General features: G+C 40.9%; 1 protein-coding gene and 1 pseudogene across 1 annotated transcript in view; one reads left to right on the top strand and one right to left on the bottom strand.

Moving 5' to 3' along the window:
* Positions 1-5,866: 5,866 nt before the first annotated feature.
* Positions 5,867-11,016, bottom strand: LOC147916007 (uncharacterized; annotated as a pseudogene).
* A 5,840-nt stretch (positions 11,017-16,856) lies between these two features.
* SELENOI (selenoprotein I) overlaps positions 16,857-25,611 on the top strand; it is a 51,825-nt gene continuing 43,070 nt past the window's right edge. Inside the window, exon 1 of the mRNA XM_004418262.3 lies at positions 16,857-17,025. Within this exon, the coding sequence (XP_004418319.2) occupies positions 16,969-17,025 (57 nt within the window). The 5' untranslated portion in view covers positions 16,857-16,968. The remainder of the gene's footprint in view (positions 17,026-25,611) is intronic.

The following is a 25,611-nucleotide window of genomic DNA, read 5'->3' as shown; positions in this document are numbered from 1 at the left end:
TTTAAATATATCATGCCACTCTCTTCTAGCCTGTAAGGTTTCTGCTGAGAAGTCAGCTGATAGCCTTATGGGGTTTCCTTTGCAGGTAACTTGTCTTTCTCTTGCGGCTTCTGGATTCTCTCTTTATCTTTAATTCTGGACATTTTGATTATGATGTGTCTTGGTGTGGGCCTCCTTGGTTTTATCTTGTTTGGGGCTCTCTGTGATTCCTGTACCTGGATGTCTGTTTTCTTTTTTATTTATTTATTTTTCCCCCAAAGCCCCAGTAGATAGTTGTATGTCATAGTTGCACATCCTTCTAGTTGCTGTATGTGGGATGCAGCCTCAGCATGGCCAGAGAAGCAGTGCGTCGGTGCGAGCCCGGGATCTGAACCCGGGCCACCAGTAGCAGAGCGCGTGCACTTAACTGCTAAGCCATGGGGCTGGCCCTCCATTGTATGTTCCTAGTTCCTTTGTTGAAGATTAGCTGTCCGTAGATGTGTGGTTTTATTTCTGGGCTTTCAATTCTGTTCCCTTGATCTGTGTGTCTGTTTTTGTACCTGTTTTGATTACTATTGCTTTGTAGTATGTTTTGCAAATAAGTAGATTTTATAAAGTCAGTAACCTAGAAAATATGTTTGAACACCTTGTTAGAAGCCCTAGAGAAATGTGTGCCAAGGGCAAATAATGGTAAGTACTTGTACTGGGAACCTATTGTTGCTGCTTATATTCCATTTATTTTCTGACTTACTTCCTAGAATTACCCTCCACCCATAATCACAGGTTTACCATGGAAGTCATCATTTTATACAGGGACACCCTGCCTCGTGACTACAGTACTACAGTCTGTGGGTACACATCTAACACCAAGTTGGAAAAATTTCTCTCTTCTGGGGAATTTTGGAACTGGGTCCTACTGAGACCCCAAGGTTGGACCTAACATGTAAAACTCAGCAGCTCTTGGTTTTATGTCATGTGGACTGGGAAAATGGTCTGAGCTGAAAGGAAGAGTGAAGCTAATGTGTAGACAGCAACAAAGACAAACATGAAGAGAGTCCATTGTTTCAACTTTAGTTTATTCCTGATGCTCATTTGCACTCCTGATCTTGAGTTCCATCAGAGACCCCAACTTCTTTTAATTATTTCCTTTTTGGCTTGAGCTAGTTAGAGCAGGTTTCTCTTATCTGCAGCTAAGGGAATGTGTATTGACATAAGCTCAGAAAAGCCAAGGAAGCTGTGACAGTGGAAAAGTAGTCATTATATGAATATGTAGGATTAAAGAGCCTAAGGATTCAAGACAACCACTTCATCTTTCTAGACTTTACTTTGCACATCAATAAAATGAAGGAGTTAAATTAGGTGATCTTTGTAGTACCTTAAAAATGTTCCACTTCCTTTTGGGGTTCATGGTTTCTGATGCAAAATCCACATTCATTTGACTCACTGTTTCCCTCTTTTTTTTTTTTAAAGCTTTTATTTTTTTCCCCTTAAAGCCCCAGTAGATCGTTGTATGTCATAGCTGCACATCCTTCTAGTTGCTGTATGTGGGACGTGGCCTCAGCATGGCCAGAGAAGCGGTGTGTTGGTGCGTGCCTGGGATCCGAACCCAGGCTGCCAGTAGCGGAGCGCGGGCACTTAACCGCTAAGCCACAGGGCCGGCCCTGTTTCCCTCTAAGTAATCTATCATTTCTCCTTGGCTGCTTTCAAGATTTTTTCTTTGTCTTTAACAGTAATGATGTATCTATGATGTGGGCTTTCTTTAGACTTATCCTGTTTTAGATTAACTGAGCTTTTTGCATCTGTAAATTTATGTCTTCCATCAAATTTGAGCATTTCAGCCATTCTTCAAATATTTTTTCTGCACCACATTCTTTCTCTTCTCTTTCTTGGACTCTAATGGCACAAATGTTAGACTTTTTTGGTATTTTCCCATAGACCCCCTTGTGCCTTTGTTCAGTTTTTCAATCTTTTTGTAACCAAGCAAAAAGGGGCACTGCAATTCAGTGCCAATCAATTGCAAATGAGTCAGTAGTTGAGAAAGGAAAGTTTTATATGATTAGCTAGCATAATCGGAAGATGGCAGACTAATGTCCTAAAGAACCATCTTAAAATTATATAGATTCTTGAGGCAGTTATATAGGGGAAATGGGCAGGGAAAGAGGGGGTTTAGGGATGCCTAGCTTCTGGTGTGATGAACTTCAAGGGGCCACATTATCTCTTTCTTCTGTCATTCGTGATGGGTACCAATGCAGAGTTTTTGTTTCTGGAGGTCATCATGTTCCTCGGGAACTCAGAGAACAAAGTTATCCTCTTATCACAGTTGGGAGATATACATAAGCAAGAGTCATAGAACTAGCAGATCATGTATTTTGCAAAAGGGAAAAGTGCTTAATCATCTAGGCTACATGCAGGCCAGAAGGCATTCATAGAGACTAGTGAGTTAGGGTCATAGTTACAATATTGCTTCCTTTCCCTAAGATGGATTCTCTCATGCTAACTTAAGATCTAGCTGTTACATTTTTTCTCTCTGTTGTGAACAACAGATGCGATTAAATTAAGGATCTTGAGATAGGGACATTATCCTGGATTATCTGGGTGGGTCTACTGTAATCACAAGAGTCCTGATAAAAGGGAGACAGGAATGTGAGAGCCAAAAAAGGAGATCTACAATGGAAGCAGAGGGTGGAGTGATGTACTTTGAAGATGGAGGAAGGGACCATGAGCCGAGGAATGCAGGCAGCCTCTAGAAGCTGGAAAAGGCAAGGAAATGGGTTTTTCCCTGGAGTCTCCAGAAGAAATGCAGCCCTGCTGACATCTTGCTTTTTACCCTATAAGATTCAATTCAGACTTCTGACCCTTGGAACTGTAAGATACTACATTTGTTTTGTTTTAAGCCACTATATTTGTAGTAATTTGTTACAGTAGCAATAGGAAACTATACAAAGACAATGCAGTTATTTAAAAAATTTTGGTTATTGTATTTTTGAATTCTAATATTTCCTTTTGGTTCTTTATGTTTTCTATTTCTTCGTTGAGACTTTTCATCTTTTCCAGAGTGTTCATACTTACTTATGACACTTTTATAATAGTTGTTTAATGTCTTATTCTGATAATTCCAACATCTGTGTCATTTCAGCCTCAGTGTCTATTGATTGTTTTTTCCTATGTGAGTGAAATTTCATGGTTCTTCATATACCAAGTAGTTTTGGATTGCATCCTGGACATTTGAATATTATGTTATGAGGCTATGGATCTTGTTTAAATCCTATGGAAAACGCTGATATTTCTGTGTTAACATGCAATTGACCTGGTTTGCTTTAGGTCACAAGTTCTGACCAACTTACTGTGGATTGTGCTTTCAACATGAGTTCTCTTTTCAAGTCATTGCAGTGCTATTCAGATCTGTAGCATATATGTGCCACCCAGTGGCCAGTCTGGGACTTGGGTGATGGCATATCTCTTAGTGCAGTTCTAAGTCCATGGTATGCTTTTCAGGGTTAAATCCACGCATGTACAACTGCAAGATGATCCCAGAAGTTCATAAAACTCTATGGGGTCTTCCTCCTGAACTCCTTCACTCTCAAGTTACTCAAGTTTCCCTGAAATAACACTCTTCTCAAAGTAGCAGACACTTAGCACACTTGTAACCGTCTTTATTACATGTGTTTTTAAACACATCTCTAAGTGCATTATACAATGCTTATCACACCCATTCCCTTAAATAAGACTCTTCTCAAAGTAGCATACACACAGTACTCTTATAACCATCTTTATTACATGTGTTTTTAAACAATTCTCTAAATGAATTACAAAGTGGCAATCACATTCATTCCCTTAAAACACTGTTCTCTTTGTAGCAAATAGGTAGCACTCTTATAATCATCGTTATTACATGTTTTTTAAAACCCTTCTGTAAATGCATTACAGAAGAGCTAAGAATATTCTCAAGTATTCTTAGAACACTCAAGTCATTCCTTTTTAAAATATCCTTTACAGGTTAAAATCCAGCCTCCTCAAGTCTAATTGGTATAACGAGAGAGGTAGAGGCCATTTGATGAGTCACAATGGCCAATGGGAAGTAAACTGATCACACCATACCCAGGTCAAATAAAAACAAGGGTGGGTACCACTCTCTCTCCTTAAATCTAGGGTAGAATTAGTTTGGACTTTTATCTCAGAGCTAAAGAATAAATCCCACCAAACAGGAGTTTGCATTTAATTAAGACTCCACTGTGTTTGGACAACAACAGAGCACCTACCTTAAAAATATAAAAGCAAGCAAATAAACAACTTATAAAAAAATAAAAGCAGCTTTGATTTTAGATTATCACAGCAATGCAGGCTTGTTGAAAAAATTAAAGCAATTGAGAAATGTGTAATTTAGAAACTGAAAGTACTTATGGCTCCCTTTCTGGTTATAAAACGAACCAAAGTATATATTTTGCTTTTGAGTTGTTTACTTAAAAAGTGTTATGTTTCCTGTTCTTATTTTTAAAAATGAAATGACCACAACTTTTCGTATTGCTCTCATACACACAAAAGAAATACACAAAGAAGTTGTTTTTTACTTGAATCTGGTTCTCAGGTTGTTTTTTCTTGAGAGTCTGTGAATTTAAAAAAATTTTAGAAAGGAAATTTATTAAAGAATGGCCCGGGCCGTCCCCATGGCTTAGCGGTTAAGTGCTCGCACTCCGATGCTGGTGGCCAGGGTTCGGATCCTGGGTGCGCACTGATGCACCGCTTCTCCGGCCATGCTGAGGCTGCGTCCCACATACAGCAACTAGAAGGATGTGCAACTATGACGTACAACTATCTACTGGGGCTTTGGGGGAAAAAAAAAAGAATGGCCCAAGAAGTGGAAACGACCTACCATCCATCAGTAGTAGAATGGATAAATAAACTGTAGATAGTTTTACAATATACTACCATACTTTAAAACTATGCAGAAATTAAAATGAATGAACTACATCTATATGTATTGATATGGATCAACCTCAAAACAATGTTAAGTGTAAAAACTGCTGTAAGAGGTTAGGAACAGCGGGATACCATTTACGTACACACACACACACACACATGGGCACAAAATAATACTGTATTGAATCTGGATATGAACATATGTAATAAAGGTGTAAAAATATGATTAGGAATGATAAACAACAGCTTCAAGATAGTAGTTAACTCTGGGGACAAAAAGGAAAGAGATGGTGAAGACCTAGAGCTTTTGCTGAAACATTAAAAAAAAAAAGCTCTGAAGCACGTAGGGCAAAAGATTAACTATCGCCTGTTAATTCCTGGTGGTGGTATATGCATATCAAGCATACTACTTTCTCTATGTTATGGTTAAAACGGATAACGACGATGCTGAGTAGAGGGATGAGGAAACTTTCCTGGTGTTGACTGCTAAGAGAGCAGTTGACTCATCCTTATGCTTTTTCTGCTAAAAGATAAGTTTATGGATGTACCATATAGTATGTCTTTAAAAGCACACAGATGCCTTCTTTTTTTCTTCCAGTTTGAATCATTTTAATACTTAAAGGCAAAAATTGAGTGCTAACTTTTTTTTCTATTATTTTTTAACGCACACAGAGGTCTAACAGCCAAAATGCACAAAGGAAATGAGCCCCTGTTCTGTCCCCCACAGTCCCATCTTGTGGTTGATGCTGCTGGGGGCCCGCCCTTCTCCCCTCCAACACACATAGGAATTCACACTGGCTGCTTCACACTGCAGCTGTAACACGTTTGGTCTGTTTCATAATGCATGCGTGTGCCTCCCCAGCATCTCCATTCTAAAATAAAATCCAAACAGTCATTAAGGGCAGGAATACATCTCTCCCACTGGCATCAGTTCCTACTCTACAATGGGATAGCAAGGGGAATCTTCTAGTTAGGAGCCATTTAGTGAAGGGGGTGGGGTGGCCAGAGCTGAAGTAACGGTCTGCATTGCTGCACTCTGGTATCGGAATGAAGACAGAAGATATAGGTCAGGACAGTGTGCAGGGGACAGATGAGGGACTCTGTGAGATAAAGTATGGAGAATTCTCCTCACCAGGTTTGGATAGATCAATGTGTCAAAATTTAAAATAAAAATAAAAGTAATCCAAATAATCAGCAATTCAAACACTACTGAATTTTAATTTTTTCCCTGCCAAGACAGCTCAAATACAGCAGTAGCAATCTGGATCTTTCCGGGAAGCTAAGGTAGAGTGCCTGGCATTCCTCCTGATGGCTCTGTGTTGGGCCCTGAAAGGATCTGTGCTGCTGCAGTGACTGCTGTTGTTGCATTTGCAGCTTTTCAGTCTGGAAGACGACAGGAAGAGCCAGGGTCATAAAGGCAGTGGCCGCAACCCACAAGGCTGCCCTGGAAAACCTGTACATTTTCTGAACCACAAAGAGGGAGCGATCAAAAGTGGCTCTGGCCTTGGACCCAACCCTCTCCGAGAACATCTCTTGACAGACATGTTCTGTCAGAACAGAACATCTCTGTTCTCTCCTCCTGGGTCTCATCTAGCTCCTGTTGTCCTCTTCCAGCTCCTCCTCAGTCTTCTCACAGTCACCTTTCAAGAGCAATTCCTCTCCAGGGCCTGGGTGGTGACGGCCATGGCTGTCAGGGACCCCAGCCACAGATGCCTTCTCTTACGAGAGAATTATTTCTTCTAATACATACCTAGGCTTTTATTTCTAAAAGTCTTTACTTCCAGCACTTTATTAAATTTAAAGGGCTGTGACTGTGCAAAGATGGGATTTTTTAAATTACCTATAAAAAGTGCTTTATCCTGACTTAATTATCCCTTTGGCTTCTACCTATTTTTTTTATTTGCAAGTCTTATTCCTTTGTAGCAGTTTGGGCTCTAAAGTCTGTCTTAATGCCTTCTTTCTTTATTTCAAATTTCTCTAGAGAAGCTGTTATTTCACTTTCTGCTGATTACCTACCTACTGCTTTCAAGAGTTCGCTGGCTGATGGCTATCTAAACGGCTTGCTTCTCAATTTATCCCTTTGGCCTTTCCTATTCCTATTCTCATGCCAAACCAGAAAGAGAAATCCAATATGAGGAATTTGCTGACGCTTACATCAAATCCTTATGACCATCTCCCCACCAATAAAACACAGGTTATCCTAAACAGCCACCCTATTAGTACAATGACTTGTCTGCTCCTACTTTATAGAATGATAGAACTTTATAGTTTTATACTATATTGTAGAACTTTAGATTCTACAGTTTTGGCTTTGCACAATTTGCTATAATGTTCTGGCACATATGCCTTTAAAAGTACTAAATTTGAAACAACTTTACCTAAAATGATAAAAAGCCCATTAATTAAAAACACCCAATTCATGAATTCCTCTGTCTTTCCTCTGGTTATCAATACATTTTCAGTTGTAAGAAGTATGTATGTGTTATTTTCTGCTTTTTAATATAACACTAATAATCCATTTTGTCTTTTTTTATTGAGATAAAATTCACTTAAGATAAAATTCTCCATTTTAAAGGGTACATTTCAATGGTTTTTAGTATATTCACAATGTTGTGCAACCATCATCACTATCCAATTCCAGGACATTTTCATCATCCCAAAAAGAAGCTCCATACCTGTTAGTAATTATTCTCAATCCTCCTCATCCCCATTCCCTGGAGATCACTAATCAACTTTCTGTCTCTAGAGATTTGCCTATTCTAGACATTACATATAAATGAGATCATACAATATATGGTCTTTTGTGTCTGGATTCTTTCACTTAGCATAATATTTTCAAGGTTCATCCATGCTGTAGCCTGTATCAGTCCTTCATTCCTTTTTATGGGTGAATAATATTCCATTACATGGATGTCCACATTTTGTTTATTCATTCATCAGTTGATGGACATTTGGGTTGTTCCCATTTTGTGGCTATTATAAATAATGCTACTATGAACATTCATGTACAAGTTTTCGGGTATATACCTAGGAGTGGAATTGCTGGGTCATATGATCACTCTATATTTAACTTTTTGGGGGATTGTCAAACATTTTTCCACAGAGGCTGCACCATTTTACAATTCTACCAGCAATGCACACGGATTCCAATTTCTCCTCATCCTTGTCAACACTTGTTATTTTCTGGGGTTTTCTCCATTTTTTTGCACCCACTCATTTATCTTGTTAATGACTGATATTTTATCACATTGATTGACCATAGTTTATAGTTTGGGTTCTTATTTCACTGGGCATTTTGATTGCTTGCATTTTCCCTCTGCAATGATAAATATGGCTCCTTATAAATCTTGGCAACAAAGATTCTTTTCTTTCAGATTATTTCCTGGAAGTATATTCTTCTGAAGTGGAATTACTAGGTCAATGAATATGAAGAGTTTTAGAACACTTGTTGCTGCTAGCAACATACATTTCTTTCAATTTAATTCAACAAAAGTTTACTGAGGGTTTATTGAGTACTAGGCATTATGCCAGGTTCAGGGGTCTACAGATGCGGTCCTTACTCTCAAGGCACTTACAGTCCAGTAAGACAGATAAGAAAATAGATAATTTCATAACATTTAAGCATGAAGAAAGAGATATGCACAAGATGTTGTGGGAGCATGGGGGAATAGAACTGTCTAGTAGGAGGAGGTGAGAGTAGGTTTGGAATGGGAACAAAAGAGGTTTCTTGGAAGAAATAAATCAAGGTGAATCTTGGAGGTTGTGAGGGAATTAGCCAGGCATGAACAGAGGAATAGAAGCTTTATAAGTACTGTGGGTTTTACTGCTAGTCTTACTGGTTTTATTGTTATTCCAAGAGGGCATAAGTGGAAGCTGCAAGGTCTTTCAAGGCCTAGGCTCAGAAGTCACACAATGTCACTTCTGTCTCATTCTACCAGACAAAGCAAATCATAAGGCCAGAGCAGATTCATGGGAAGGAAAATAGATTCCTCTTCTTAATGGATGGAATGGCAGAGTCACCTGGCAATGGGGCCTGTACAAAGGGATGGGAGGAATTATTGCAACCATCCTTGCAAACAATCTACCAATTCAGATTAGCTGCTGTAGCTAAGGGACAAGACGGTAAGTAAGCTTCATTAGGGAGAGCTTTGGAAACCACTAAATTACACTTGAATTATTTTAAGGTATTCAGAAAAAGAATGTCAAAAACAAACTAAGGTAGTAAAAACCCTTGTCACAGGTTTTGTTTAGTCAACATAAGCTGTCTCTTACTTCCAAACCTCCCACTCACTCTTCGACTCTCTCCAGTCTGGTTTCCAACGTCAGCAACGCCACTGAAACGGCTGCTTCTAGGCTCCTCCACTTTGTTGCTAAATCAGATAGATGCTTTCAGACTTCTTATTTGATTTTTCATCAGCTCACACTGCCTGTGATTATTTCCTCCCTTGATCGCTTTGCATCACTTTTGTCTTGATTCTTCTTTCTCTGACTCCTCTTCCCAACACACACACACACACACACACACACACACACACACACACACACGCATGCACATGCTTGATCTCCCAGGAACACAGGATTATTCATAAATCCTCAATCACTTATATTAGTTTGTTTTCGACATTCTTTTTCTGAATACCTTAAAATAATTCAAGTGTAATTTAGTGGTTTCCAAAGCTCTCCCTAATGAAGCTTACTTACCGTCTTGTCCCTTAGCTACAGCAGCTAATCTGAATTGGTAGATTGTTTGCAAGGATGGTTGCAATAATTCCTCCCATCCCTCTGTGCATTGCCAGGTGACTTTGCCATTCCATCCATTAAGAGGAGGAATCTATTTTCCTTCCCATGAATCTGCTCTGGCCTTATGATTTGCTTTGTCTGGTAGAATGAGACAGAAGTGACATTGTGTGACTTCTGAGCCTAGGCCTTGAAAGGCCTTGCAGCTTCCACTTATGCCCTCTTGGAATAACAATAAAACCAGCAAGACTAGCAGAACTTCCCAGCTAAGCCCAGCCCAAACTGCTGGCCCACAGAATTATGAGCAAATAAAATGATTATTATTTTAGGCTACTAAGGTTTGCATGATTTATGTGGCAATAAATAACTTTTACATCTGCTTAACTTTTAAAGATTTTTTTTTAATTTATTCAGCTTTTTCCCCCCAAAGCCCCAGTAGATAGTTGTATGTCATAGGTTCACATCCTTCTAGTTGCTGTACGCGGGACTCGGCCTCGCGTTGGACGGAGAAGTGGTGCCTCCGGGCGCTCCCGGGATCTGAACCCGGGCCGCCAGCATCAGAGCACGTGCACTTGACCGCTAAGCCACAGAGCCGGCCCTGCTTAACTTTTTAAAGTGTATTTTCTTACAGCTTATGCCTAGTGATATCACATTTCATTATGAAAGGCTAAGTTCAAAGAGTTGTTTCTGTACCCTACCTTCTACAGTCATGTACTGCATAATGACGTTTTAGTCAACAACGGATCGCATGTACAATGATGGTCCCATAAGATTAGTACCACATAGCCTAGGTGTATAGTACCAGTTACCTGTCAGTTGAGCCTCAGACTCAGACTGCGAAATGGACTCCTCCTCCGGGAGCCACCTGCAGGCCACAGACAGTCAGCACACACCTCTCTGACAGGTGGTGAAGAATCCCAGGCCTCACAGATGCCCTAGAGGAGCACAAGCAAGCAGAGATGGGAACTTGTGAATGTAATTGTCTTTCCTTCCTTCCAGAGAGATTTAAGGGACACTGTTAACAGCTCGTTCCAGTTTGGATGTGACTCTTTTATTAGGCCTGTTAAAAGGCCTCCTATAAGTTTCATCCATCACCTGGCTTTCTCCTTATTGTTTACGGATGTAGTTCTTGTTCGTGGATGCCACTAACTCCTGCCCTGGATCCCTAGGACCAGTCCCCATCACTCTGAGAAGAGGCCTTGGGGTGAAGGCCAGAGCTGGCAGTGGGAACTTCTTCTCTTTTTTACTATCACAGCTGATGACGTAATTTTTACTTGGGGAGGGGGATGTCATCAGGAAGCCCAAAACACTAGCAAGCGCCAGATTCTCATATAGTTTTCCCAGTTGTAGCTTCAGCTCACGTGGCAGGTCTGCCGTACCCATGCCACAGGTGACCACACCTATCCTGCTTTGACTATCAGCTTTAGGACAAGCTCTAGCAGATTGACAAGCTAAAGGTCAAAAATGATTTTAAACATTTTACCTCAGATTAATTTTTCAAAGGATTCAGGTTTCAAAACTAAACCACTGCTTATTTCAGTGCACTGTTTGAACTAATATCCATGTGATTTTTGTAGTCGGAGACAGCTATACAAACCCTAGCTCCCGGTTTGAGCCAGCGTGCCTGGCTTCCTTGTCTACTGCATCCTCAAGACAGTCACCTGCTGCTGAGTTAGCCACTGTCCTTCCTAAATGTAGAGAAGTGAAGTGTGTCACCGTTTCAGGGAAATTCAGGCAATTACTGAAATAGGAGGATGGCAAGGAACAGTTCTACCCTGGTGTCTCATGAGTAAGAAACTGGATTCTGGTTGGGGAAAAAAACAATCTAGGTTTGTGTAAGTACACTCTACGATGTTCACACAACGAGATAATTGCCTAACGATGCATTTCTCAGAACATATCCCCGTGGTTAAGTAATGCATGACTGTAGATTATTTGTGTAAATATTAAATCAATCCCTGTGAGATCTCCAAGTCTTTATTCAGAGAGTTTTCTTTTGTTTCCAACCATTTGTTTCCTGTCTTTAAATGAATTCTCTGCCAAAGATAAAATATCTCACACTTTAACAGTGAATTTTTAAAAAGGAGAGGAGGGGTGAGGGGAGGAAGGAAGAAAGAGAGAATCTATAAAGAGCCAGGGCATTGGATGGTACTGGTCATTCACAGAATGCACTAATAATGTACTCCTTGCCTGGGGTCCATATTTTATTCAACTTTGTATCTCCAAGGTCTATCATGGTATCTATATTTGGCACATGGCTAGCGTTCAACAAGGATATATGAAGAGATAATGAAGTTGTTACTTTTACACATTATTTCATATTTGTATATCTTGTTTCCTAAAAGTAGAGCCAGCTTCTGCTAGAGTTCTGGTCAAGCAGGCTGCATGGCCTTGGGTATATCAAGGAAGATCTCAAAGGCTTATGTAGTAGATATGTAGGTTGGCAACTATTGCCTTAATCCCTACCCCAGGCTTTTGAGGATTCCTACATGAAAATGGATCATAGCAATATTTCCTACTCTCTTGCTCCTCTTAGGTTTTTTTCTGCTAGTACCTTTCTCTTCTACCAAAACCAAATAACCATCGATCTCAACTCCAATGATCTCAAAGTTTCATGAAGACAAAAATGATCCATACTCAAAAATGGGGTCTCTTGGTGTGGCTGTATGTTCAAATTGAAATAATAATAATAAAAAAGAATAGTGGTTACATTCGGTTATATCTGCAGACCTGACATTAGACAAGGCAAACAGGAATAAGGAGAAAGGCACAACAGAGGTGATGCCACTATGGCCACCCATCGGTATGACCTGTACTTGGTTTACCTAGAATTCTGCTTCTATTCTAGTGCAGTAATAATGGAGAAGAGGATATGTGTGTAGGAGATGTATCAATTCTCTGCTCAGAAAATACAGATGCTGGGTCACTACCAGAACTTCAAGAATGCTGAAAATAAGACTTTACACAGTGTAAAACTTTGCCTGCAATCAGTTTTTAAAAATAATTCTGCTTTTTTGTTACAGTCATGCTCACTATTTCAAAGAGAAATAATCACTCATCTTCAAAATAAGAATGGCAAGTATGTAGAGGGTCTAATAAATAAATTACTAGACCTGTGATTTTATTCTTACCTCATATCACACTGGGCCCCTGGTTCCCTCTGAACCTTTGTACTGCCTCTCTTGGTTTTAATGACTACTGACACCACTGACTTAGTGTTCAAAGGTCAGGAGCACAAAAATAGCCAGAAAACCATTGGAAGGCTGATAGGATGACAAGTCACAGCATAGAAGAGATACCACCCCCTCCACTGACATGGGAAGTAGCAGGTACAAAGCGGCATTAGTTTATGCTGAATCTCTGCATATTGCAGACTTTTTCTGTGATGAAGAATATGATTGATGACCCACTCAGAGTTCTCTATACATTCTTACACAGTAGGATTATGGTTGAAAAATGTAAAATACAGCAAAAACCAGGCAGACAAAACCCAACTTGAGAAGGTTTACTCCAGCCAGGGAATTCCAATTTTAAGAAACAGTAAGCAATGTAATGAATCTGTTCAGTTCTTCCTAGTTTTTTTCTCCAGTTTTGATTAAAAACTGACTTGCAGATTTTCTTTTTTTAACATCTTACCATGGTAACGTGTAGAAGCATGGTTCAGTGGAAAAATTATTCAACTAAAGGTTTGATGACCTGAGCTCTTATTCCAGATTTATCATAAACAAACAGGGTGACTTTGGGCAAGATATATAATTCTTCTGTTGTTCCATTCTGTACAATTAAAACCACTACCTGGCCCACGGCTCAGAGTTGTTCTAGAGAGATGTAAAATTGCTTTGAGAATCATAGAGTTTATGAATATAAGACATTATTATTATTTTAAAATGCAAACCAAATCAATATCTCTTTAGAAGCTTCCTTGGGAAACCTGGCCCATTTTTATGGCTTTAATAACTTATATTGGAGTTATTGACTATATTAGTCCTTAACTAACTTCCAATTTTCTAGATATCTCCATTTATCTGACATCCTCTTACTTCAGACTAAATAAAATGGAATTCTAGGAATTAAAACACTTTTTTTTCCATGTTATATCACAAAGGTGCTAACGCTGTTTCTAGCACAAATATTTTCTATGATTATCATTCTGGAAGGCAAAAAACCTGATCCTGAGTGTATGAGATGGAGAAGAGAGAAACTTCTATGGATGAGGAGGCAGACAAGTAAAGCAAGGCAGTAACAAACTATGCTCAGTATTGTGGTGCAGAAGGAAGAGATTGCACAGGGTACAGAAGGTAATAGCCAGGTCAATGTGAAGCCATCCCTCGCAGCTCTGGGCTGCCTTGGGGATAAATGCCTCCTGGAATGAAATTCAGGAAAGAGGAGACAGGAAGGTGATTCAGTTACAAAGGCAAATGTGTTTAGTTGAAAATTTTCCCTTTCCAGGTGAGAGTGCCTGGTAAAGCTCACCCAGGTCTAGGATTCATGGAATTTTGGAAAAATAATATCGTATATTTGTATGGGCTTAATTTAACAGGCTTAAGCCATATCACTTCACATGCTCTATGTAATAACCGTAAGGTACGACAAGAACTTTAATCATTTTCCAGGTCAGATGACTTTATTTCAGAGCAGTTAAATGATATAGTTTCATTACATTTCAGAGATGAATGGGGTCTTAGAGATTTAGTCTAACGCTCTCTTTTCAAAAAAGAGAACTGGAGTTATGTGAAATAAGTTGTCTGGGATCACACAGCCAGTTAAGTGACAAATGTCAAAGTATAAACAAAACTGTGTGTTTTCAGTTTAGAAATTCTCAGACTGACTTATAATTGATTCAAACTTGTTACAAACTTTGGCAGAAGAGAGGCAGCAAATTGTAACTGCTTTCACAAAATCAAAAGCTGCTGTTTTAAAAACATTACTTTTGAAGAAAATATCAGAGCTAGGAAAAGAATTTTACACAATCAGAAATGTCATTTTGAGTTTGCTTACATCTAAAGTGATTAACAATAAGTGCAGTTTATGAACTATTATTAGGTTGTACTCAAGACACATTTTTATGGCTTCCCACAATTAACTAAAATATGTTTTTCAACTATGAAGTTCATATTTCAGACGGGTAAGCAAAGGTTTTGTATTAAAAACCATTTGAGGGGCCGGCCTGGTGGTGCGTAGCGGTTAAGTTCATGCATTCTGCTTCGGCTGCCTGAGTTTCCACGGTTCAGATCCTGGGCTCAGACCTACTCACTGCTCATCAAGCCATGTTGAGGCAGTGTCCCACATAGAAGAGATACAACTCTACAACTATGATACATAACTATGTACTGGGGCTTTGAGGAGAAAAAGGAAAAAAGAGGAAGACTGGCAACAGATGTTAGCACAGGGCCAATCTTCCTCAAAAAAAAAAAAAAGGAGCTCTCGACCTTACTTCACTCTTTAAAAAAAAAACATTTGATAATAAGAGTTTTTTTCTCTTCATATTGATTAGAAGAAATGCATAGCAGAGGAAATCTGTAGCCTATGACTTGGGACAATAGCCTCAGTCTGATTAATGGATTGCCCAAAACTCTGTATTTAGCACAAAGGTGTGTCAACTCAGTTTTCTTATCGGTACACAGAACGGATTTATATACAGCACCTGCATAAAGGAAATACTTTTATGCCCAAGGAGGTCGTTTCATAGTTTTCCTTTCATTTGAGCCAATTTCCTTCTTAAATTAAAGGGAGATTCACATTTCTAATGTCCTTCTCCAAGCTGGGCACTTCATAGCATATCAAAGAGATCTTTGCTCATCCATTCAACAAAACGTATTGAGCAGATATCATTTGCAAGCCGCTGGGCTATGGGGCATGGGGAAAACTGAGATGTATAAGATACAAATCTTCCCCTTAGGGTAAGTGAGGGAAAATGACACTCAAGTTTATTGATCATCTATTATGTACCAGGTATCACAGATGCATTATATCTACTACCCCAAAAGAATCTTAAACTTTAGAAGGGGAGATAAGACATATGCAGAAATAATAATATACTTGGCATATATTGAGTCCCCAATAAATATTTTTGAATGAATGAATGTAAAGAACATAAGAGATCTCAAAATAATGGCCCTCAGTTTCAGAGGTCCAGAGAGACTGAGAGGCTCCCTTAGGTAGTGGCTTCCACATCAAAGGCCTCTGTTTAGGTCGGGTTGACCATTTCCCAGCTGTGTAATTAAATGATCCTGGGCAGGTTAGGTAATCTGAATTTTGATCTCCTAATCTGCAAAGTGGGGAAAATGCCTTCCACCTCAGTGTTGTTATTGGGGTTGCTGATAACCTACGGAAAGTTCCCCGCAGAGAAGGCGCTCAATAAATGGTAGCAACTATTACTGTTATTACATGTTATTATTACATTGATACACACTAGCCATTGTTCCAGTGTTCTTTCTACGACTGGCTCCAGTTATGTAAACGCACTTCTTGCAAAGGCATTTAAGGGCCCCCAGAGACTCCAGAGACCAGTGCTTTCATCTGGCCGGGGACATCAGTAATCTTAACCTGAACAGTGATAGCGCGAGTGTGGTGAGGCGGTCCAAGGTGCACAGACAACGCTGACTGAGGGGTTTGTCTCCAGTGCCCTTTCATGCCCCTTTACCGACTGCAAAAAGCCTCCCGCCGGCTTCTCTACATAAATCACGTCCACTAAGCTCCTCCTGCGTGCAGCGCTCCGTGCCAGGAGCTGGAAGCCGGCTGGCCACAGACCTTTTTTCTGCTCTTTTACTCCACGGCTTGAGGGAACTAAGCCCTCCTCCCCAAGGTACTGCTGAATTGGTTCGCACGCAATCACCCTACTCCCTCCACCAATCCCCCGAACTAAAAGGATACCCCCAAATCTCCACCCAGGCGCGGATACCACACAATTAGCCAGCCTAGCCCAGAGACCGGGAGCAGAGCCTTCGGGAAAATTGACCTTTCACCTCCCCACTTGCCTTACCTCAGCTCACCAATTTTGACGCTAGCGAATCAAGCCACTAGGAGACCTGGAAGGCGGGACTTAGTGTTGCCTGATCCACGCTGATTGGACTGCGGCGGCGTGAGGGGGCGGGCCGCGTCAGCAGGCTAGCGACCCTCCCTCCATGGGCGGGGAGAAGGGGGCTCTGCGCTTGCGCGCTGGGAGGCGGCGGAAGCGGCTTAGGCGCTACGCGTGCGTGGTGGGCGGAGCGCGGCTCTTCCACCGCCTTTGCCAGCCCGGGTTCTCCCATCCTTAGTTAGCCGGTGTGGTGCTCGTGCTTCTCAGCGTCGTTGCGGAGAGTCGCTGCCGAGTGGGCGCTGGGTGTCCGCGTCGTCATGGCTGGTTACGAATACGTGAGCCCGGAGCAGCTGGCTGGCTTTGATAAGTACAAGGTAGCGCGGGCCCCGCGGACGCCCCTCTCCCTCCTCGTCCCGGCCTCTCCCAGGCGGCTGAGGGGCCAGCGCGGTCCGTGTCACCTTGTGCCGCGTGGCTCCGGGCGGACTGGCGGGCGTTGCTCCGGGGATCTTGCCAAGTCTTGGGGCTTTGGGGTCGGGGTGCGTGGGAGCACCCTAGGCCCGCCGCCCCTACTCCGCACCCTCCCAGGGGATTGCCTTTTCCTTAGGAGACCGCTCGACGGGAGTGGAGCGAGAGAATTCCCTTCGCTTCTTTACTTCATTATTATTTTTTAGCCCCCTTGAGAGGTGATGCAGTTCTCTTCTGTGGTGTCTTGTCTTCATTTTAATGAAGTTTTTACCCTCCTCTCTTGCATACAACTTCGGAGAAGGAGATGGTCGTTTGGCAGATGAGGCCCGGGGAGAGGAGTGACCGCTGAGGCCATGCTGCTGATGCGCTCCACCTCTACTCCCAGTACAGGCTTCCTCAGCTGTAGAATTTGCGAAGCGCCTGGCGCATAAGGGGCCTCCGGTAAATGCTGGTTGTTAACCATCCTCCAAATCTGGTTCTTCTCCACTGCTGCCTTATCAGTGAATGACTCCACTGACCCTCCAGTTGTCCAAGCCAGAAGTCTGGGGTGTAGTCTTTCATCCTTGCTACCTGTGTCACTTTCACTTCCAGTACTCTGCCCGACCCCCCAGCCAGTGAATCACGAGGTCCTGTATGTTCTATCATTTTTAGCCTAAACTGGAAGCGTAGTTCCATTCCCACACTCTCCACATGCAGTTTAAGTAATCTTTTTGTTTTAGAATAGTTATTTTAGAATAGATTTACAGAAAAATTGTGAAGCTAGTACAGAGTTCCCATATACTCCACACTTAATTTTTCCTGTTATTAACATCTTACATTAGTATGGTACATTTGTCACAATGAATGCACCAATATTTACACGTTATGATTAACTGAAGTCCATACTTTCTTCAGACTTTTTTAGTTTTTACCTAATGTCCTTTTTATGTTCCAGGGTCTCATCCAGGATGCCACATTCCATTTAGTCGTCGTGTCCCTTTGGGCTCCTCTTGGCTATGATAGTTTCTCAGACGTTTTCTCTTTTTGATAACCTTGATAGTTTTGAGCAGTTCTGATCAGGTATTTTGCAGAATGTCCCTCAATTGGGATTTGTCTAATATTTCTGTTATAATTAGACAGAAGTTATGGGTATTTGGGAGGAAGACCACAGAGATGAAGTGCCGTTCTCACTGCATCGTGTGAAGAAGACATGCTATCAACATGACTTATCACTGTTGATGCTGACTTGGATCGCCTGGCCAGGATAGTGTTTGTCAGGTTTCTCCCTGTAAAGTTACTTTCTTTGGAAGGAGGTCACTGTGCACAGCCCTCACTTAAGAAGTGGAGAGTTATGCTTCACCTCCTTGAGGGCAGAGTGTCAACATAGTTTGTTTGGAATTCTGCATGGAAGATTTGTCTTGTCTTCCCAATGTATATTTATTTAATCATTTATTTATATCAGTATGGATTCATGGATATTTATTTTATACTTTGGATTATAATCGAATATGACTTAATTTTGTCGCTCACCCACATCCACTTTTGCATTTCCAGTCCTGTCTCTACGTTTCATAGTGATCTTTTAAAAAATATGCATTTGGTCCCATCACTCCTTTGCTTAAAACCCTCCATTGTCTTCCCATTGCGCTTGGAATGAAGTCCAAAAATCCATAACACCACCTGTGCGGCTCTGAATGATCTGGTTCTTGTTTATGTCATCAGCTTCATGTTCTGTCACTCACTGTCTGCCCCCTCAGCATTAGTAGGCATCTCCTTTTTTTTCAGGTCTTCAAGAAATGTTATGTCTGCCAGGAATGTAGCTCCCCTCCCCATTTATGTTCATCTTCACATATTTACTTAAATATTACTTCCTCAGAGAAACATTCTCTAAGTACCCCTTTTCCTTTAAGTGTGCTCTCAAAGCACCCTTTGCTCCTTTATGGAATTAGTTCTTTAGTGTGTATACCCATTAGAATGTAATACCCAAGTGGTTAGACTGTCTTATGGACCACCGTGGCCTGAGCACAGGCACCCCGTAAACATTTGTGGGATGAATGAATAACTGAAAAAATCATAATGGATTTTGTCTAACTGGGATTGGAAAAACTGTAAGGGACCTTAGAAAGTCACATAGTACATTCCCCTGCTTTCAAGCAACATTGAACTGACATGCTGACTTGTCTTAAAATTTTAAGTGGAAAGAAGTTCCAGAGCCTTCTTGGTAACCCAGGGCTTTACAACTTTCATTAAAGAAGGCTGTTAACCCAGTTACCTCCTGTTTTGCCTGAAGCTTTACTCGCTTTCTCTCTCTCCTTCTTTTTTTTTTTTGTGTGAGGAAGATCAGCCCTGAGCTAACATCCATGCCAATCCTCCTCTTCTTTTTGCTGAGGAAGACCGGCCCTGAGCTAACATCTATTGCCAATCCTCCTCCTTTTTTCTTCCCTTTTTCTCCCCAAAGCCCCGGTAGATAGTTGTATGTCATAGTTGCACATCCTTCCAGTTGCTGTATGGGGAACTCAGCCTCAGCATGGCCGGACAAGTGGTGCATCGGTGCGCACCCGGGGTCCGAACCAGGGCCGCCAGCAGCGGAGCGCGAGCACCCAACTGCTAAGCCACGGGGCCGGCCCCTCTCTCTTCTGACGTGTAAAACTTTTTCTTCCTTACTAGGTTCTGGCTTTCTGGGTGGATGCCAATAGAAAGCTGTTTCATTTGCAGCCATGTCTGTAATAGGGAATCTACTTTTTCTTATAAGTAGTCTTCCCTAGATTTATATTTCCAGCTAGATAGACGTCCTAATTTGCGAGAAACTTGAGTGTGATTTTCTGTTCCTGTCTTTTCCCCTCTTAGATTATCTGACTCACTTCCTGTGTCTGAGAGTAGGTTTCCTATTATCCTGGAAAACAAAGGTCAGTTTAGCAAGCGTCCAGTGTTCACTAAAATATAGTTTGTTGATGTTATTTTAGTTATAACGAGGCTTCCTTTAAAAAAACCGGGAGGGCCCAAATTTATAACCTAAACTTCAAGTAAAGGGTTCTTTACTCAGTACTGTGTTCATATTTAAAAATATGAATCCAAAGGAGTCCAAAGGAAAAATCTATGTGATCAGTTTTACTGGAATGTGAATTGCACCTAGAGACCTTTTCTTCCTGAAGATCACACCTTCCCCGTTATGTGGTCTTTGACAGTAAGTGCTTTATAAATGCTTATTGAATTCAAACAGCTTTACCCATAAATGGGTAAAGACACAAAACACTCAAAAGACATTTTTATTCCCTGATGTGACCCTATATATTAGAGCAAAGAGATGTAGAGAAAAATTGATACTGTAAAAGCAGCTATTGGAAAAATTTCCTTTACACTAGTCTAATTTCTTTATCTTCCCTAGAGGTACATTTGAGAGCTACAGTTTGGAAACCTGGCAGTTATTTGGAATAACTGCTGAAAGGGATGCACACATAGAGTGATAATTAGGTTTCTGTAGTAAGAAACTGTAAGACAATTGATTTTCAGTACAGAAGAGAGCATGGGATGGATTCTGTGTTATATGCTCTCTTAACACTTGTGTTCTCCTCTGTGTTACCGCAGTTTTATTAAACGGTTAGTTGAATAATTAGTTGAGTGCCTGCCTTCTCTGGTAGGATGTGAGCTCTGAGAGGGCAGAGCCTCTAGCTGTCTTGTTCAGCATGACTGAGGTCTAGCACGTGAACAGAGTAGGTGCTCAACAGATATTTATTGAAGGAATGAAAGTGTAAAAGAATATAAATCATTTTGGAAGTATGGGAAAAGGGAGCTGTGCATCTCCTAGATAGCGGAAGGATACTTTTGTATTTTGAATGTGAATTTTTGAATTCCACCCCTCTCCCTAGCCTTTCTTCAGATGGGTCTTGGTAGTTGAAGGATTCTCCCACTTATCTAAAGGTGAAGCTTCTACTGTGGTTTACCTAATCTGACATAGGGAAGGCACAGTTTTAATTGCTAGTGTAGCAGCTAGTTTCACATTGTATCATTTTGCTTCAGAGAGGAAGTGTTCTGGGAGATATCTTGTTTGGTTTCAAGAATATAATTTTATGATGAATTTTTTTTCACTGTTGTGGTAGTTAATTAACTTGGCTGTCAATGACACCCTGATTACAGGAATTGTGATAATTTTGAATTCATTAGTATTACAATAAGAGGTCTTTAAGAGAGACTATGCATCTTGATGGTAATGCTAAAGAGCTAGAATCTGGCCTTCACCCTTACTGGTTCATACAGTTTGATTTTGTTTATTCAGTAAGCATTTATTGAGGGCCCACTAGGTGTTAGCCATAGCATTGGGTTGCAAAATTAAGCTAGGCTGAAATTCCTGCCTCCAAGGAACCTGGTTTGCTGGCTTATGGGCAAGTAAATAGACTTATAAATAGTTAAGAAATGCAGTTAGGTAAGTGCTGGGTGCTGTGGGAGAGGAGAAGGAAGCAGTGCCAGGGAGTGAGGGTTAAAGCTGAGAAAGGCTTCAGAGAGGGAATGGAGGGGAAGGCAGAGCTCAGTCTAGGAAGATGAAGCTGAGTAGGCCCCAGTGTTGCCAGGTGAAGAGGGGAGAAAAGGCATTACAGAACAGGTGAGTGCCAAGGGGTGGAGGCCTGAGAGAGTGTTTTCTGGGAACCACAAGAAGTTAGATGTTTAAACAGAATAGTGGAGTGGCAGTTGAGACTGGAGAGGGAGGTGGGGCCCTGTCAGAGGGGGATGATTCTGGATTTTACCCTGTAGAGCAGTGTTTCTGTGGCCCAAGGACCATCGGCATTAGAATCACCTGGGGAAAGTGTTTAGCACATTCCTAGGGAGATTCAGATTGGATAGATCGCTTTTTTTTTTAGTGAGGAAGATTGGCCCTGAGCTAACGTCTGTTGCTCGTCCTCTTTTTGCTTGAAGAAGATTGGCTCTGAGCTAAAATCTGTGCCGATCTTCCTCTTTTTTTTTTTTGGTATGTGGGTTTCTGCCTCAGCATGGTTTTGATGAGTGATGTAGATCTGCATCCTGGATCCCACGAACCCTGGGCCACAGAAGCAGAGCCTGTGGAACTTAACCACGACACCACTGGGCTGGCCCCTGGGTAGATTGCTTTTATCTGCATGTTAAACAAATACCTCAGGTGGTTCTTAGGCATGTTGTAATGCTATAGGTTTTGGGGAGCCAATTAAGAATTTTAAACAGGATCAGATTTTAATTTTATGAAGCTCACCCTGGCAGCTTGTAGAAAATGAATGAAAGGTGGTAGAGGTAGGGGTGATCTGGAGACCTTTTAGGATCCTCCTGCATAAAACTAGGTAAGAAATGAGGAAGGCCTGAATCAAAGCAGTGGGGATAGAAAGGAAGTGGGGATTCTGAAGATAGAGGTTAAAAACAGGTTAACGTGCCCACTAAATTTGGCCAGCAGATGTGTTTAATTTGGCCCACACCTACTTTGTTTCAAAAATTGGTATCTTCCCCATAAAAGTTCAGATTTATGGATTTTCTTGAAAAAACAGAATAGTGGACAGGATTGCTTCTGAGCTTCCTCTTGACAAGAATCCCCTGAAGTAGTCCTTGCCCTCTTTAAAAAGGGAATTTGCTCTCTAGTTTGCCTTTTCCCTGCCAGTCCATATGCTTCATGCAGGTCTGCTTTGTTCAGTTTACCTGTCTGATCCCTGTGGACATTTCAGTTTGTGACCCTTGATTTAAGATTTAAAATTGACAGAATATGGTGACTGACTAGCTGGAGGTGGTGATGAAAGATGGGGAGAAGTCTGGGATGACTCAGGTTTTGGTAGGATGCCTGGGTGGGTAGAGGTGGCGGTCATTGAAGTGGGGGATTTGTGAAGCATTAACTCTGGAAAGGTACCCTTGGTAATAATAGCACCTAACATTTGTTGAGTCTAAGATTTAATCCTCTTGATAGCCCAATGAGGAGGTATTATTAGTATCTTATGAGTAACCAAACTCATGAGAGCTTGATGCTTACAGAACAGAAGCACAATTATAATTTAAATGATAAATGATGCTGAATCCGGCAGGATAACAGTAATCTTTTGTGCAGGGCACTTCTCTTGGGCAGGGCTATGTGAAGGTGTGGACTTGGGATTAAAAAAAAAAACTTCATGTTCTGAAGAAATATAATTTGTGGATGAATTGTCCTCCATTAGAGGAATATTTCTGTAATGATTTCAAAGATTAGAACACTTTCCTCCTGAGCCACAGTAGAAACATGAGAAATTCTTGATCTTTTGATTTTTACTTATTATGACTGCCAGCTGATTACAATATAATATGTTACTTATGGCGTCACCTAGATATGTTACAGTTAATTCAAGCATAACTTATTTTCAGTTGTGCATTGCTCTCCTTGCATAGATTTAGGAAACTGGCCTCTCCCACCTGTAAGTGCATTAGTAAGGCTTGAAATGCATTTTAGAGGTCTTTTTTTTTTTTTTTTTTTTTTTAAAGATTTTATTTATTTATTTTTTCCCCCCAAAGCCCCAGTAGATAGCTGTGTGTCATAGCTGCACATCCTTCTAGTTGCTGTATGTGGGACGCGGCCTCAGCATGGCCAGAGAAGCAGCGCGTCGGTGCGAGCCCGGGATCCGAACCCGGGTCGCCAGCAGTGGAGCGCGCTCACTTAACCACCAAGCCACGGGGCCGGCCCCATTTTAGAGGTCTTAGATATAGATTTACAAATGTCTCACAGAAAGAATTATTTTTGCAGTTGGCAGAGACAGAGGAGTCTTTTAGAAAGAATAAGAGAAGGATGGATGGGAAACTTCTGCAGAATGAGAGGGAGAGGGATTAAGTGGTAGGTAGAAGGTTACTGCATTTTTAGGTGCTATTTGAAAGAAACATCTTGAATTAGTTCTTTTACTACTTTCTGAAATAACAATTCACTGATGATGGCTTGTTTTTCTAACTGCTGTAGTGCTTAAATGTGAAGAACTTCTTTGCTGAATGAGAATTTGCACAGTGCATAAGGGAGTTGGGGAAAGATGTTCCAGTCAGAGAGACTGATGGGAGCCAAGGCACAGAGACCAGGAAGACCATGGTAAATTAAAGGCACAAGGAAGGGTGGGTGTGTGAGGGACCAGGCTGAGCCTCGCAAGCTCAATGAAGGAAAGTTGCAATGGCAAGAGCAATAGCGTCGTAAATACTGAATAATGATGATGATGATGATGATGATAAGGATAGCAAACATTTATATAGTATATACTATATGCCAGACATTGCTTTAAGTACTTTACATATATTATCTCATTTAATATTCACAAGTGCCTTGTGAGGTAGAGGTAGTATTATTTTCCCCGTTTTACTGAGCCACAGAGTTTAAGTAACTTGCTCAAGGTCCCACAGCTGAGGTTTGAACCCAGGCAGTCTGCCTCTGGAGTCCATGTTCTTCACGCTATGCTGCCTGTCAGATCTAAGTATGAAATATAAACTCTGCCTTGTAGTTACGGTGTTTTGTACAAGATATACAAACATTAGAATAAAGACCTTCAGTGACTTGCTTAATTGGGTTTGTGTCTAATGTTTGCAGTTGGGGAAAATGTACAGTGAAAAAGAAAGAATTGATTTTGTTTTCTCCCAGTTTTAAATTATTAGTAGGGGCAAGTGGATGACTGTATTTACTAGTCTTACATTTAGTTGAGTACTAAGAACATTTCATATACTATTAGCTCTAAGTGAGGTAAAAGGCTTTTGGTTAAATAATTAGCTTTGGGACTAATATTAAGGTAAAAAGAACCCACATACTAGCTCTGTGATCTTGTAACTTAGTCTCTCTAACCAGGTTTCCTCATCTGTGAAATGGGGTAGTACCTACCTCATAGGATCATTATAAAAATTGAATGAGTTAATATTTGTTAAGTGCCTGGCACATAGTGCTGTGTTAGTGTTAAGTAAATAAGAAATAAAACTTGACATTTGTGCTTCCTGCTTGTGAACATTAGCTAGCGTATAACATATACATGCGTACCCATACCTCAGGGAGTTTTAACAAGAGAAAGTATATTTTAGGAAAGGAAATTAAGGCTGACAACTTAATGGACAGATGGAAAGAGTAACTGAGAGGTCTGTGTCTAGCTTGGGTCCCACAGATAGTCTTTGACTTCAGATTTCTTCTCTATTTAATCATATATAATAGTACAACAGGCAGAGTAAGTAAAATTTCTCAAATACCACTCTCCTTTTTGAGAATCTGCAGTACCTTCCATGTGTTATTGTGTGTTTGATATCCAGATTCCTCAGCGAGGACTTCAAGTTCCTTCACTAAATGACCCCTCCTTTTGTCTTATCTTCTCATTCTTGTTAGAGCTTGCTACAGATTAACTCCAGCAAGCAAACCTGTTTGTCATCTTGACTTGCTTGTTCTTGTCTCATTGCTCTAGCTTCTCCAGTCTTCTCTCACCACCGTCTTGTCTCCGACTTGTTAGCAGACATAAATGACAATACTCACTGAAATGAGATCTCATGGCCCACTGAGTCATGTTCTCTGTGGGTGTAGTTCTTAATGTCTT

Source organism: Ceratotherium simum, chromosome 11 (genome assembly GCF_057802395.1).
Source record: "Ceratotherium simum simum isolate JZ-2026a chromosome 11, ASM5780239v1, whole genome shotgun sequence".
Classification (NCBI taxonomy): Eukaryota; Metazoa; Chordata; class Mammalia; order Perissodactyla; family Rhinocerotidae; genus Ceratotherium; species Ceratotherium simum.
This window is presented reverse-complemented; position numbering and strand designations above follow the sequence as displayed.